Below are 16,614 nucleotides of genomic sequence, written 5' to 3' on the forward strand. Positions count from 1 at the left end.
TCGGTTTGCTGCTTGCTAAGCTTTAATATTAACAAGATTTAATTTAAAAAGTCAGCCACAATCAACACTGTGCAGACTGCTGCTGTCTTGGCCTCTTGCACCGACCAGACCCTGGGACTCCTCTGGGGGTGGGAGGGGGCTTCGTGGGGGGCTTCATGGGGGGCTTCTTGGAGCTACCTGCGGGCAGCATTCAGGCGGTCTTTCACCGCAATGGTGTGCCTGAGCAGACCCTCGATGCTCTTGAAATAAACGCTGCTGTCTTTCATGTTTTTGATGGCACTGGAAAAGAGAGAGAGAGATAGTACTTGAGACGGCATTATTATTATTTATTTTTATTTTGCTGTCAGAAAGTTCTTCCTGGTGTTTAGTTGGAATCTCCATTCTTGTAACCTGAAGCCATTGATTTGGATCCTCCCTTCTGGGGCAGCAGAAAGCAAGCTTGCTCCCTCCTCTATGTGACAGCCCTTGAGATATTTGAAGATGGCTCTCATAATCTCTTGTCTCCTTTTTTCCAGGCCAAACATACCCAGCTCCCTCAACCGTTCCTCATAAGGCTTGGTTACCAGATCATAGTTGTCCTCCTATAGTTGTCCTCCCTTTTTCCCCTTGGGCAAAAAAAATGAAAGGGACAAATACAGGATGGGAGACACCTGGCTTGAGAGCAGTACATGTGAAAAGGATCTAGGAGTACTGGTAGACCACAAACTTGACATGAGTCAACAGTGTGATGCAGCAGCTACAAAAGCCAGTGGCCCATCTATTCCAGCATCCTGTCTGCTCTGGTCAGACCTCACCTGGAGTACTGTGTCCAGTTCTGGGCACCACAGTTCAAGAAGGATACTGACAAGCTGGAACGTGTCCAGAGGAGGGCAACCAAAATGGTCAAAGGCCTGGAAACAATGCCTTATGAGGAACGGCTTAGGGAGCTGGGTATGTTTAGCCTGGAGAAGAGAAGGTTAAGGGGTAATATGATAGCCATGTTCCAATATATAAAAGGATGTCATATAGAGGAGGGTGAAAGGTTGTTTTCTGCTGCTCCAGAGAAGCGGACACGGAGCAATGGATTCAAACTACAAGAAAGAAGATTCCACCTAAACATTAGGAAGAACTTCCTGACAGTAAGAGCTGTTCGGCAGTGGAATTTGCTACCAAGGAGTGTGGTGGAGTCTCCTTCTTTGGAGGTCTTTAAGCAGAGGCTTGACAGCCATCTGTCAGGAATGCTTTGATGGTGTTTCCTGCTTGGGCAGGGGGATGGACTGGATGGCCCTTGTGGTCTCTTCCAACTCTACGATTCTATGATTCATGGGGTCACTAGACTTCTGAATTGCATGTCAAGTTCCTATTTCTCTTAGCTGCAATGAGATACCTGGAAGTCTGAATTCTAATTTTAAGCAGTGTGGATTTTGGTTTCAGTTTAGTACAGTTAGCCATGGAAATGGGGATCAACACCAGAGGTTCTCTGCTGTCTCCCCCCCCCCCCCCGCAGCCTATCTATGGGTGCTTGGGAAGCATCTTTGGGAAAGGGATGCAGCCCCGCAGGCTTCCCCCCCAGTACCTGCAAGCGTACTCCACGGTGTAGATGGCCCCTTGACTTTGCTCCTCCCAGCTCTGCATGTCGGCCTGCAAGGAGAAAAGGCGATAGGGTGATGATCTCCGAGAAGCAACCTGGGCCTCTTCAGTTCTAGCTTGATGCGCTAAACAATGCCACGCAGCACATCAAAATACAAACCCTAGTGCTTTTTTGGTGGGGTGGGGGTTCTGGTCACAAACTGCCCAAGGAGAAAAGGCTGCCACGACCCTTGGGGGTCTCTTCCAACTCTACAATTGCATAAGTCTTTCAGAGGGGCAATGGGCAGCCCCCTACGTCTCCAAAATAAGGCTGGCCTATTATGCTTAAAGGGACACAGGTGGCGCTGTGGGTTAAACCACAGAGCCTAGGGCTTGCTGATCAGAAGGTCGGCGGTTCGAATCCCTGCGACGGGGTGAGCTCCCGTTGCTCGGTCCCAGCTCCTGCCAACCTAGCAGTTCGAAAGCACGTCAAAGTGCAAGTAGATAAATAGGGACCGCTCCGGCAGGAAGGTAAACGGCGTTTCCGTGTGCTGCTCTGGTTCACCAGAAGGAGCTTTGTCATGCTGGCCACATGACCTGGAAGCTGTCTGTGGACAAACGCCGGCTCCCTCGGCCTATAGAGCAAGATGAGCGCCACAACCCCAGAGTCGGACACGACTGGACCTGATGGTCAGGGGCCCCTTTACCTTTACCTTTATTATGCTTAAATATCTGAACTCAGATATCTGAACTTATCTGCAAGAAAGCCCTACAGATGGACAGCAGATTTAGCCACAGGTACACAATGGGTAACCTCCTTTGCAGAGAAAACAAACTACCTTAGTCAATCAAACATTTATTATACGGTCACAGCAGCACTCGAAATTTGCCAGGCGCATTTTGCACCTGGTTATCGGCCGCTTGCAACCAAGTGAAGATGCCCGGGTGCCAGGATGGTGCCTGATGCCTCCGCCATCTGGGGATCCTTGGGTCTGGACTGTGTTCACACACTAGGGCCCCACCCTGTGGAATTCTATCCGTTATATTTCATCCACACAATCAGAACAAATTTTAAAAATCAAAAAACCGTACTGAACAATACAACTTTAGCGCCAACTGCTCTCCAAATGGCTACAAGGCATTCTGTTTGGGTGACTGTAACCTTGGCTTAAGGAGCCACTTGGCGCTGAGCTTATATATCTGAGTTTCTAACACTGGGTCACAGGTGCTGCACTAGGAAGATTTTGGGCATCGCATGGCAGGAGAGAGCCTCAAACCAAAATGTGCTACGCCAAGCCCACGTTCCCAGCTTGTTCGCACTCCAGTCTCAGCGATGTCTACTCTGGCTTGGCCACGTGCACAGAATGGAAGGTGGCAGGATCCCCAAGAACCCTAACCCATTGGCAGACTCTGTGTTACAAAGATGTCTGCAGTCAGGTTTGCATCCATAGCAGTGGATCAGAGGAGGAATGACTGTGCCGGGAGGAGCACAGAGAAGAAGAAATGCAGCAGCACAATCAGATGCCTTCATCTGCCCCGGCTGCAATGCAATATGTCTCTCCCGCGTTGGTCTCTACAGCCACAGCAGGTGCTGCAACCTTCCAACAGCTTGACTTCACCCTCAAAGGTGCACTCCATTGTCTCCTGAGACAGACCGATGCTGCGACGAAAGACCCTTGCTTCCGTCTTATTTATTCTACCTCTCACTTATTAAAAGAACTAACAGGGATGGTCTGGCGTAAACCGAGCCTCCCCCCCTATTGCTCCCCTTAGCCTTTCTGTATTCCCTCATGCACTCAAGGGTTTTATTCTATTTCCTCTTCTTTTATACAAAAGAGAGTCCTCTTCCAGCACAACCGTGTCCAGGTACCTATTAAAGTTCAGGGCTGTATCTGAGACTATCCCTTGTGTCCACAGTATAGGGAGTTCTGCCTCTAAGAATCCCTTCCTTTAAAAGCTTGCCCCTTCCCTGGGGTAACTTTATGACACCCTGGGTCTGTCTGCCTGGCTCGCCCTCTTGGCGCACCCCAAAGACACAAACTAACAGTTCCACTCTTGAAGGAAATGTTGTCTTTTTAATGGGTGTCCTCATGAATGAGTTTCATGTACCTTGGCTGGAAAATAACACAGACGATTTTCTGATTGGCACTTTAACACTGGAAATTTTATTTCTCCAGAACGTAATGGTTGCTTTAAGGTATTTCCTGTTGTACAAGCTTAGTTTCAATGGTAATAACCTTGTTACTCATGTACTAGATAACCTAACTGTGGGATGCAAAGGGTTAAGTGCAGTCAAGTCACAACAATCCCTAGATAGTCCACTTGGAGGACTGAGGAGGAGGATATGACTAAGCGTAGTTTCCTCTTCCTTCACATGCAAATGAGTTGAGGAAGTGGCAGATAAATCCCGAAGGAAACAGCCATTTTCCCTCTCTTGGACCAGACCTCTTGGACTACACACATCTTAGTGAGTCTCTCCCTCAAGGCCTCCAGCCTAGAGAGAGAGATGAGATGGAGTCTCACTTCTTATAAGTGAACTTCACAATGTATATATTACCTTTTAACTAAGCAAGTCTACCTCTTGAGTGTGCTGTACCTCGAGATGCTTGTAAGTAAACATCTTTTATACTTTTAAGAGCATTGTGTTGTGTCTTTTCTTTTAAGAGGGAAAAAGGGGAAATACCAGGAAAATACACTTTATTTTAGTGGCTTAAATCAAGCCTGCGCAAACGTTCTTCTGCTGTGTATTTTGCAAAAAGGGGAATGTTTTACTCTGCTAAAGTTTTGTGCTTGCTAGCGCAAGCGGGGATAGGATATATTAAACAATATCTCCTCATCCACATTCCTGAACATTCCCACATAGGGTTATTGCGGCCCAGAGTTGCGTATTTTGTGTATTTTTGAAGGATTGATTTGGATTGTGATTTTGAACTCTGTAGGATTTTTCCAGTTAGGATTTCCTGGTTGAGCACATGGTCTCTTTGTTCTGCAGTGTGCTTGGGGGATTAACTACCCCTCCCCTCCCTCAGAGTTTACAGCACTGAGAAAGCTCAGAGGTAGTGAAGATATTTTTGAGATTTTGAATTTGATTTTTGAAAGATTTTTGAATTTTGGAAATTTTTGAAGTTTTAAGATGGCAAGCTCCAGTTTTGATAGTGAGGCAAGACCAAGTTTTATGCTGCTGGATGACAATAATTTTGTGCAGTGGAAGCAGCGCGTTTTAGTTTATCTTGCTGCTAGGCGTGTTCTGCAGGCCATTAAGGAAGAAAAGCCTACAGGAACCGATGCAGAAGCTTTAGCTAAGATAGAAGCTTGGAGTATTAAAAATGATGAAGCCAAGCACATAATTTTGAGCAGTTTGAGGAATGAGCATCTATCAATGATAAATTTTGAAGATGATGCATCTAAGATCCTAGAGGACATTGAACGCATTTATGCACAATCTACAGAGAGTTCCTATAGATACTTGTTGGATAAGTTACTCAAGTTGAAGATGAATTCTAGAGAAGAGTTTACAGAGCATTTTAAGAATTTTTCTGAGATTGTTCAAAGAATTGCCCTTACTCCCAGAGCCTTTGATGATGTGACTAAAGTAACGTTTATGCTTGCATCATTGGGACCTACGTTTGCTCCATTTAAAAGTATAATGGATCACACAAAGGATTTAACTTTTAATGAGCTTATCAACCATTTAAGAGAGGAATGCAGAGATAGCCTTGATTCTCAAGAAAGGAATCCAAGGAGGAAGGATAGCAGCTATGCATCCAAGCATTTTGGAAAGTCCAGACAGACATCTAGAGAAATAATTTGTTTTAAATGCAATGGGAAAAACCACATAGCAAGGAACTGCAAGAGTCAAAATGGGGATAAAGTTGAATCCCACCCCTCAAAACCACAAGGTGTTAAGAAGGGGAGTCATGAGCAAACCATGTTGATGCAGGAGAGGAGTTTAGCTGTCCAGGATTGTGAAAATAAGCGCAATAAGTGGATTCTTGACAGTGGAGCGAGTTCTCATTTCTGTTATGAAAAGGAGTATTTTAATGAGATTAATGGGGATGAAACCTCTGAAATTGAGATTGCTGATGGCAACATTGTAAAGGCAATTGGTTCAGGAACTGTGAATTTGAAATTCAACGTAGATCATGAAACAATTAATACTAAGATAACTGAAGTTAAGTTTGCACCAAAGCTTAATTGCAACTTACTCAGCGTGTCCAGTTTGGACAGGAAAGGTTTTAAAATTACATTTGAAAAAGGACAATGTATTGTGACTAAGCATGATGAAGTTTATGTTCAAGGCACACTAAAGGATGGTGTATATGAGCTTAATGTTTCAGAGAACCAGCAGAACCAGTCTGCAAAGGTGGCGCAACCAAGTCAAAAGGACGAAGGAAGTCTGGATCTCTGGCACAAGAGACTTGGACACAGAGACACCAACGTTATTCTGGAACTACAGAAAGGTGATCTTGTGAGAGGTCTGCAGGTAAAGCAAAGCAACACAAATACACCAACATCAAAATGTATAACTTGTGTTAGTGAGAAAGCAACTAAACCTTCTTTCCCACGTTGTGCAGAGAAGAGAAGCACTAAAGTATTGGACATTGTCCATACAGATCTATGTGGACCAATGAATGTGTCTTCTCTAGGAGGTAATAAATATATTTTGATATTTTTGGACGATTTCTCGAGATTCTGCGTAGCCTACTTTATCAAGGAGAAGAGTGAGACAGTGGAATTGTTCAGGGACTATCTTAACATGGTCAAGAACAAGTTCCAGCGAGCCCCTTCCATTTTAATGTCCGATAATGGTGGGGAATTTTGTTCACATGAGATGCAGGCCGTCATGGCTAGAGAAGGCATATCACACGTGACCACAGTTGCCTACACACCCCAACAAAACTCAATTGCAGAGAGGAAATTTAGATCCATTTTGGAAATGACAAGGTGCATGCTAAAGGAAGCTAACTTGTCACACAGGCTGTGGGGTGAAGCGGCTCGTTGCTCAGTCTATCTTCAGAACAGACTGCCCACAAAAGGCGCAGAGCGCACACCATTTGAACTTTGGCATGGAAAAGCCCCAAATTTGTCACATATACGTGTATTTGGAAGTTTGTGCTACTATCATGTGCCCAAAGAGCACAGACACAAACTTGATTCCAGAGCGAAGGCAGGGATCCTAGTTGGGTACGCTTCTGGAGGAAAAGGATATAGAGTCTTGGATCCGCAAACTGGCAAGACAAGTTCGCAGCATGTAATTTACTTCGATGAGCAAGGCAAAGTTGATACAAAGGACACTGCCATTGATTGTTCCAAGGAGCCACAGGATGAGGAATTTGTGATTTTTCCTTTTGAACCAATACAAAGTACTAATCCAACTTCTAGTGTCGTAGCACCCCCTATAGGTGACACCCGAGAAGACGTGGAGGTCCAGGCCCCTGGCAGCACCAGAGACGAAGATGATGACGAGCAGCTGTATGGGGATATGCCACTGCTGGAGGAGGATGAGGAAGCTGATGCGGTCGAAAGACCAGAGGTCAGACGCTCATCCAGAACCAACAGAGGTGTTCCACCATTACGGCTGTCCTACCTTACAAGGTCGGCGTCTCCACAGGAACCTTCCAAATGGGAAGAGATAGAGAGGATGCCACCAGATGAAGCCAGTCTCTGGAGGAAAGCTGCTCAGGAGGAGATAGATGCACTTCATCGGAACAGGACCTGGACACTCACAGAACTACCTCCTGGTAAGGAAGCAATTGGAAGTAAATGGGTGTTCAAGGTTAAAAAGGGTTCAGAAGGGGAGGTGCAACGCTACAAAGCTAGGCTTGTGGCACAAGGTTTTTCCCAGAAGTATGGAGAGGATTACGATCAAGTGTTTGCACCGACAGTTCGATACAGCAGTGTCAGACTACTTTTAAGTATTGCAGCATCTAAGCAAATGTCAGTTTACCATATTGACATTGCGACAGCTTTTCTTCACGGCGAAATTTCTGAGCAGATTTATATGAAGCAGCCCAAAGGTTTCATTAAACCAAATGAGGCACATCTAGTGTGCAAGCTGCAGAAAGGACTTTATGGTTTGAAGCAAGCAGCGAGGGCTTGGAACCAGAAACTCCATGAGATGCTGGTGCAGCTTGGGTACAAGCAAGGGACTGCTGATAAGTGCTTGTACACCAAACAAAGGAATGGACAGTTTTCGTACATTTTAGCCTTTGTTGACGACCTTTTAATTTCTACGTCAAATGAGAAAGACTATAAAGACATAGTCAAACACCTCAACAGGGAAGTAGAGGTCAAGGAACTTGGAAAAGTGAAATACTACTTGGGAATTCAAGTTGAGAGAGAAGAGGATGGATCGTTCTTACTCAGCCAAAGGCAAAAGATAACTGAACTGATTGAAAGCATGCAGATGCAGGACGCACACCCAGTTGCGACACCGATGGCCACAGACTTCTTGAAGAATCAACAAGGTTCGAAGTTGCTGCCAAACAACACGCAATACAGGTCAGCGGTCGGCAAACTTTTGTATTTGGTTACCACATGCAGACCTGACCTGGCAAGTGCAGTGGGGATCCTAAGTAGGAAAGTAAGTTGTCCCACTGAGCATGATTGGGCTGGAGTTAAGAGGGTTGTTCGTTATCTAAAGGGAACCATGGACTGTAAATTAAAACTGCCAGCTGTCAGAGACCCTAAACTGCTTGGGTACACTGATGCGGATTGGGCTGGGGACAATAAGGATTATAAATCCACAAGTGGCTATGTTTTTATGTATGGGGACGGAGCTATTGCATGGGGCAGCTATAAACAGAAATGTGTAGCTTTATCGTCCACAGAATCTGAGTACATTGCGGCTTCGGAAGCTTGCAGAGAGATCCCCTGGCTGGATCAGCTCCTGAAGGACTTTGGCGTGCCAAGAACGGGACCTGTCAGCTTGATGGAGGACAATCAGAGCAGTATGAAGCTGACACAAAGTGAAAAGTTCCTTGCACGCACCAAACACATTGGGGTCAGGTACCACTACATACGCCAGGTGATCGAGGATGGACTTGTTGAAATGTGTTACTGCAACACTGACCAGATGACTGCAGATGTCCTAACAAAGCCCCTGCCAAGAGAGAAGTTCCAGGATCTTCGTGGCAAGCTGGGACTCTTGGGTGGTTGATTAAAGTTATTTATGTATGTTTTTGTGTATGTTGTGAATTGCCTGAGAAGGGGTTTTTGTGGGATGCAAAGGGTTAAGTGCAGTCAAGTCACAACAATCCCTAGATAGTCCACTTGGAGGACTGAGGAGGAGGATATGACTAAGCGTAGTTTCCTCTTCCTTCACATGCAAATGAGTTGAGGAAGTGGCAGATAAATCCCGAAGGAAACAGCCATTTTCCCTCTCTTGGACCAGACCTCTTGGACTACACACATCTTAGTGAGTCTCTCCCTCAAGGCCTCCAGCCTAGAGAGAGAGATGAGATGGAGTCTCACTTCTTATAAGTGAACTTCACAATGTATATATTACCTTTTAACTAAGCAAGTCTACCTCTTGAGTGTGCTGTACCTCGAGATGCTTGTAAGTAAACATCTTTTATACTTTTAAGAGCATTGTGTTGTGTCTTTTCTTTTAAGAGGGAAAAAGGGGAAATACCAGGAAAATACACTTTATTTTAGTGGCTTAAATCAAGCCTGCGCAAACGTTCTTCTGCTGTGTATTTTGCAAAAAGGGGAATGTTTTACTCTGCTAAAGTTTTGTGCTTGCTAGCGCAAGCGGGGATAGGATATATTAAACAATATCTCCTCATCCACATTCCTGAACATTCCCACACTAACCACCCTCACACTCCCGCTCCCTGGCACCCTCTCCACTGAAAAAATGGCTGTTCCTTCTCTTTAAACATTCAACCATTCCCCTCCCCTCATGGAATGTCCAGTCAGTCAACAAGGAGTCTGAGTCAACCCTTGATGGGTCGGGTTGATAAAGCTATAACAAACAGCGTAAAAACGTAACAGATGCCAATCCCAAAGGCCCATTAACTTCCTTTTTAAAAAACTAAAGGGGTGAATGAAAGGTAAAGGGTAAAGGGACCCCTGACCATTAGGTCCAGTCGTGACCGACTCTGGGGTTGCGGCGCTCATCTCGCATTATTGGCCGAGGGAGCCAGCGTACAGCTTCCAGGTCATGTGACCAGCATGACAAAGCCGCTTCTGGCGAACCAGAGCAGCGCACGGAAACGCCGTTTACCTTCCCGCTGTAGCAGTACCTATTTATCTACTTGCACTTTGACGTACTTTCGAACTGCTACGGTAGGTTGGCAGGAGCTGGGACCGAGCAATGGGAGCTCACCCCGTAATGGGGATTCGAACCGCCGACCTTCCAATCGGCAAGCCCCAGGCTCTGTGGTTTAACCCACATCGCCACCCACCCGCCACCTGAATGGAAGGTAGCTGTGGTTTAATGCAAAACACACTCATGCCCCCCCAAGTCCAGAAAATTCAAACAATCTCAGATCGCCTCCCTTGGATGGCTTGCATTAACTTAAGCTGGCTAATGCTCAAGACAATGGAATTAACGGGACAGGGGAGGAATAAACAGCAGATCCCAGTCCCCAAAAGATAGCTAAGGGGTGGGGGGGGGAAACAGAGGGAGGAGGTTGCTTTCTCTAACTCGGAACTGGGGAATAACAAATCCCTCTCTCTCGCCAGGACAGCTTATCCGTGAGATGTTGCCTAGTTGGAAAAGATGAATAAATCCTTGATGAATTTTTTCTTTTTTAAGGAAGAAAGACAGCAGGGTGACCTTCTCCATTTCGCTAGCATTCTCTTCCAAAACCCTGCTCTCCCTACGGCACCACTATTAATACAAGCCCCTAAATTAAACAAGGGACTTTTTAAATAAGTTTGGGAACAAGCAGCCCGGATAACATCTCCCCTCCCTGCTGTATTGATTCTCTATCCCTTTTCAAAGAACCAAAATACCCTCTCATCCAACACCTCCCCCTCCCAGTAAGAACTAGCCCCCTCCCTCCAGAGACTGATCTGCACACGTAGGACCTGGGAGGCCGAGGTTCAAATCCTCCCACTGGGCCAGGAAGCTCTCTGGGTGACCTTGGGGGGGGACAGTCACTGCCCCTCAGCCTAGCCTACCTCGCAGGATGGTTGTGAGGATTAAACAGGGGTGGGGCGGAGGAGAGACTCGCCTTCGCCACCTCCAGCTCCTGTAACCCAGTTATTTATGGAAAAATAAGCTTTATATGTGGTGAAATGGTTTTGCCGTTTTCAGGAGTTTGCATGGATGGTTTTGTTGCTTTAGAGTTCGCCGATTTTCTCGTTTTCAGGGCTCGCATTTGTGCACCCTGCTCTGTTTCTATTCTGCGAAGGCTGGCTTCGCTGTATGAAGAAGCCCGCAAATCTGTACCATAATGACAACGATGACAACAACTGCCTACCTCACAGGGTTGTTGTGGGCTAAAATGGGGAGAGGGAGAACCACACACGCCGCCTAGAGCTTCTTGGAGGAAAGAGGGTGAGAAAGAAACGTAATCAATAAATCCAAAATATAATGAGATGAGGGAAATGGCCCTCTCCCGATGGAGGACAGGGCATCCTGTAGTAGTAGTAGTAGTAGTAATAATAATTATATATATATATATATATATATATATATATATATATATATATATATGTAAGGGTCCATGTTTGGGACTCTCCACTCTTGAAAACCACTTGACCGATTGTGTTCAAATTTGGACACAGCGTCCAGTACCAATACGTGAGTGCCAACATAACCTTAGATTCCACACATGCCAAACCTTTGGCAGGTAAAAACGTAACATTTTTTTTTAAAAAAAACCCATAGCGCCCTCCACTGGACAACAAGGGAACAGACGCCATATCATTTTGCAGCTAGAAAAACTTCGCCCTCTATTGGCGGCTACACTGGTACTGCAGCTAGAAAACATTCCCTCTCCACAGCACCTCGGTTCGCCTTTACAGACTAGGCCGAACTAGGCCAAATGGAGGTAGGGACTTGCATGGGTAGGTGTTGGGGGTGGGGAGGGGACGGAATAGGTCATGGGTTGGGACAGGGAGGGGAAAATCACAGGGATGAGCCGGGGTGGGGTGGGGTGGGGAGACGGGATACATCATGGATCGGGACAGGGTGGGGGGAGACACAGGGATGAGTCACAGCAACACGTGGGCGAAAATTTGTGTTCAAATTTGAACACAATGTCCAAAACGAATGTCCGAAGGCTCTTATAAGGTTTTCAAAGACAGATGCCACACCTCCACCAGGTGAAATAAAAAAAAAAAAACCTGTTCCAGAATGCACCACTCAGCTGAAAGTGCATGCTGGGAAAAGAACCAGGATGCAAACCAGTGCCCTCTAGTGGCAGCTACACTGGTACTGCACCTATAGAACCTTCCCTCTCAACAGCATCTTGGCTGCCGTTTACATACTAGGCTGAAGCCTTTACAGACTAGGCTGAATGGAGGTACTGACTCACCTGGGTGGGGGTTGGGGGGAGGAGGGGACGGGATAGGTCAGGACATGGTGGGACCAGTCACAGGGATGACCCGGGGTGGGGGGTGGGAAGAGGGGGCGTGATACATCATGGGACGGGACAGGTTGGGGAGAATCACAGGGAAAAGCCGGGGGTGGGAGGGGGCGGGGTACGCCATGGATCGACACAGGGTGGTGGCAGTCACAGGGCTTAGCCACAGCAACACGTGGCAGGGCCAGCTAGTAATAATAATAATTTTATAATTCTGACTGGATTGCTCCAGCCACTCTGGGCTGTTTCCAGCAAAATATAAAAACACTATAAAACTTCAAGCATTAACTGTGGGCTTGCACATGTTTCTACACTCATCCATCCTATCTGACTCTCCGCTGGAACATTGGGAAGTGACAACATTTAGAGGCTGGCAGGTTCTCTGATGCAGGATTTTACTACATTCATGGTAGTGGGAGCTGTTAGGAGACCCATCTTCCCCCTCCCAGAGCTACAATTCCCAAGAGGATTTAACAATCAAATCCTCTTCCCTGAGAACTGCAGCTTTGGGCTGTGTTCGAAACTCAGATATATGCGCTAGGCACCAAGTGGCTCCTTAAACCAATGTTGCAGCTGCCAGAAAGGAATGTCCAGTTGCCATTTGAGGCAAGACAGCTCTAAAGTCATATTTTTCAAATGACGAACAGACTGATTGATTCTCAGTTAAACATCTGGCTAGTTCAGAGGACAACCCTGAGCTTGGTTAAGAGCTTTGAGAACTTAAAGAAGAAAGTCACTTGACACAGAGACAGTCCACATATATATTGGCCTATTCCGACCTCTTTTTCTTAATGGTGACACAGCCCATTCATAATGTAGGAATATTCTTCCTAACTAGGGCAGTGAGGTAAGTGAAGAAAAGCAACAACAATTAATTATAACATTGTTCACCACTTCTGCTCAGGCATTTTTGCATTTTGGTTCCTGAAATTCATTCCAATTGTGCAGATAAAATAGAACTGATAGATTCTACAGGACCTTGTGGCGGGCTGGACTATATTTTGAAAAAATAATAATGAATGAATTCCTATGCCCCAGAAATAATCCAGAGATGCAATTTATGGTAAATAAAAGCACACATTCTACTCATGTAAAATCACCAGGTAGGCCCCACATTTAACCCAGAGATGCATTTTAAATAAAAGGACACATTCTACTCATGTAAAACCACGCTGATTCCTGGACCGTCCACGGGGCGGATTTAGAAGGCAATTGGGCAGGATCCGACCCCCGGGCCTTAGTTTACCTACCCATGAGCTAGCTAGCTGATCTGGTGCTGGTGAATCACAGAATTTGAGGGGATCCCAAGGGCCATGTAGCCCAACCCCCTGCAATGCATGGACCATAATTAAGCATGGTGGGTATTTGATTTTTTTCACTCCTGGGTTTGAAGGTGGCGTACCTTATGCTGGGCCAACTCCGGGAGGGAGCGCCTGACATGCTCCTGAAGCCGATACAGAGCCACAGAAGGTTCGTTGGCCAAGACATACATGCTCTCTGTAAACTTGTCTGTCACTAGGAAGAATGGGGAGATGTTAATTTTAATTGCAGCTTCATTGCCAAGCCAGGAAATCCTTTCCAGCCATTATCAACATCATCATCATCACTACTACTACAACCATTACCAGTGTTAGAAACTCGGATATATAAGCTAATTACCAAATGGTACATTAAAACTAGGCTGCGGTCACAACGGAATGTCTAGGTGCCTTTTTTTGCAATGGGATTTATTATTATTATTTTCATTTCTATAACGCTTTGTATTTGAAAGTAAAAAGCTTTGTATTTTAAAGGGGGGAAAATTCAGTGGGGTTGAGATAAAACAATCCAGAATAAAACAGATTCAAGCTACCAGGATTTTTTTTCAGATCCTTCTCTATGTGACATTTTGCTTTCCCCATATTTAGTTACCTACTTAATTTATAGAGCTGCACCATTGCACAAGGTCTAGCTAGTGGGGTGTAGCGGTGAGAGTGTCGTGCAAGGACCTGGGAGATCAGGGTTCGAATCCCCGCTCCACCACAAAGCCCACTGGGCGACCTCTTCACCCACCTCACAGGGCCATTGCTTCCAATGGGTCTAACGCAAGTCATTTCCGATGCAATTAAACTGTGCCACCCACCACAATAAACACAGGGGGGAATGGTTATGACTCCGTTCCCCACTACTACATACCGGTACTATTGACATGAAGGGAATTATAACGTCGTAATATTAATACTAATGAAAGAATAATGTCATTATTCTTTCTGTGGATTAAATATGATTTAATAATAATAATAATAAACAATAAAACAATGTTTCCCTGCTCATGCAGGACATTCCGGGGCTCCAGCGTGACCAGGAGAGAAGAAGGCATTCTGTCAGGGGAATGCTATCTGCACAGGCTCAGAGGCACTCTTTGACGCATGGCGTTCAGTTTAAAGGCATGAGCTTTGAAAAAGAGGGGCTGGGGCCGCTTTGTAGGCGCTTCCCTAAAACAAACACACAAATCCTGGCTGTGGTTTTGCGCTTCTGCAAATCATCGCTCCCTCCCTCCCCATTCCTGCCCGGACGCCTTTGGGCGCGACACCACCGGAAGTGGCTCCTCCGCCGCTACCTTTCTTCACTTTGAGCTGCATCTCCGGCTCCTCCATGATCCCGGGGAGAGCCCGAAGCGGCGGGAGGGAAAGCGGGCGGCGGCACCGGACAAGAACGACAGCTGCGAGGCCACTTCCGACGGGCCGCGTGCAGCGCCGAAAGGGGAGCCGCTCGGAAACACCGTCCGGTGAGAAAGGTTCCCACTGGGCGCTGTAGAGGGAAGTGAGGGGCAGATGCCTGGGAAGGGAGACCATTGGGGAGAAGGGAAACTCTGACCCTAACCCTCCACTGGGGGATCCCTTCGGGAGGAGAACAGGCTCAGGAGTACTGTATATCCCCCAGAAATCCGGAATGGCGTCCCTAAGGTGGTTGGATGGCTTCACCCTTGGAGGCGCACTCCATTGTCTTTCGAGAGAGACGGATCCCAGCCATAAGGGGCCTTGGAGGTCCCCCCTCCTGGCTGAATGCAGGAGTTTCCCCACTATAGCCAATAAATGCATGGCTACTCAAAAGTGAGGCCACCACACCAGGGTTCAATGGCACTTACTCCCTAGTATGCGCGTTTAGAATTTCAGCTGGCGTTAGATTTGTCTGGCACAGAAACTGGTGCCTTTGCAAATGACCTCTCTTTCATTTTTCCCTTGAAAGTTTTAAAACTTTTCAAACTATGCGTCAAATTGATTACTCAGTTGGTTAATGCCAAGGTTGCAAGTTGCAAGTTCGATCCCCATAAGGGACAGCTGCATATTCCTGCACTGTAGGGGGTTGGACTAGATGATTCTGAGGGGTCCCTTCCCATATACTCCAACATTTCTCCGATGAAAAAAGGGACATCCTATTCCCTTAAAATAGTAATAATTTTATTATTTGTATGCCATCTGACTGGGTTGCCCCATCATAGCTCTCAACCCTCCCTTTTTTTGCGGTAAACTCCCTTATTCCAAGCCACAGCTGTCAACCTTCCATTTTTTTGCTGGAAATTTCCTTATTCCAGTTTCCCACTGCAATCCTGGATTGTTAGATATACCATAGTAGACTGTCCCTGGGACAGGTGAGGCTGCTGATCCCTTATTTTCAAATCCGAAAGTTGACAGCTATGTGCCCTAGCCACTCTGGGTGACTTTCAATGTATATAAAAACAGAATAAAACATTAAACATTCACACAAAAAATCCCTATACAGGGCTGCCTTCAGATTTATTCTAAAGGTTTTATCTCATTAGCTCAGGGATTGCATAACTCCATACCCTTCAACATTTCTTCAGTGAAACTAGGGGCTTCCTAAGGAAAGGTGAGACATTCTGTGTCCATATGAGAAACTGGGGCAGCTTCTGTAAATCCGGGACTGTCCCTGGAAAATAGGGATGCTTGGAGGGTCTGCCTTCCAACTTTACAGTTCTATGATTCTGTGATATGCCACTGAAATGAATAGAAGTGACCTGTTTAGGTCCATTGCTTTCAGTGGGTCTAATTTTTGAGTAGGACTCAGATTGATACAAGCCATTCCTTTCAATGGGTCTACTCTGGGTATGATTTAGACCAGGCACCCCCAAACTTCGGCCCACCAGATGTTTTGGACTACAATTCCCATCTTTCCCGACCACTGGTCCTGTTAGCTAGGGATCATGGGAGTTGTAGGCCAAAACATATGGAGGGCCGAAGTTTGGGGATGCTTGTAGTAGACCCTCATTCTGGTTGAGGCTAATGGGAGTTGTAGTCCAAACCATCTGGGAGGCACTAGGGCAGGCTTCCTCAAACTCGGCCCTCCAGATCATCCCTGACCACTGGTCCTGCTAGGGATCATGGTAGTTGTAGGCCAAAAAACATCTGGAGGGCGGAGTTTGAAGAAGCCTGCACTACGGTGACAAAGGATGGAAGAGATTACAGTATCACTACAGCCTGCAAGGAGCTGCCTGCTGTTAAAACATGTAAAAGCCTCATATTCAGTG

General features: G+C 46.2%; 2 protein-coding genes across 2 annotated transcripts in view; one reads left to right on the forward strand and one right to left on the reverse strand.

Annotated features, from left to right (window-relative positions):
- BORCS8 (BLOC-1 related complex subunit 8) lies at positions 1-14,782 on the reverse strand. The gene is made up of 4 exons (XM_035120467.3): positions 14,686-14,782; positions 13,489-13,601; positions 1,556-1,620; positions 1-279 (listed from the first exon to the last, which is right to left on the reverse strand). The coding sequence occupies exons 1-4, from the start codon at positions 14,720-14,722 to the stop codon at positions 174-176; spliced, it is 321 nt and encodes a 106-aa protein (XP_034976358.1). The 5' UTR covers positions 14,723-14,782; the 3' UTR covers positions 1-173.
- The window catches only part of RFXANK (regulatory factor X associated ankyrin containing protein), an 11,351-nt gene continuing 9,450 nt past the window's right edge, over positions 14,714-16,614 (forward strand). The window contains exon 1 of the mRNA XM_060275420.2: positions 14,714-14,853. The gene's annotated coding sequence lies outside the window, so the exon portion shown is untranslated. The remainder of the gene's footprint in view (positions 14,854-16,614) is intronic.

Source organism: Zootoca vivipara, chromosome 6 (assembly GCF_965207765.1).
Source record: "Zootoca vivipara chromosome 6, rZooViv2.hap1.1, whole genome shotgun sequence".
NCBI lineage: Eukaryota > Metazoa > Chordata > Lepidosauria > Squamata > Lacertidae > Zootoca > Zootoca vivipara.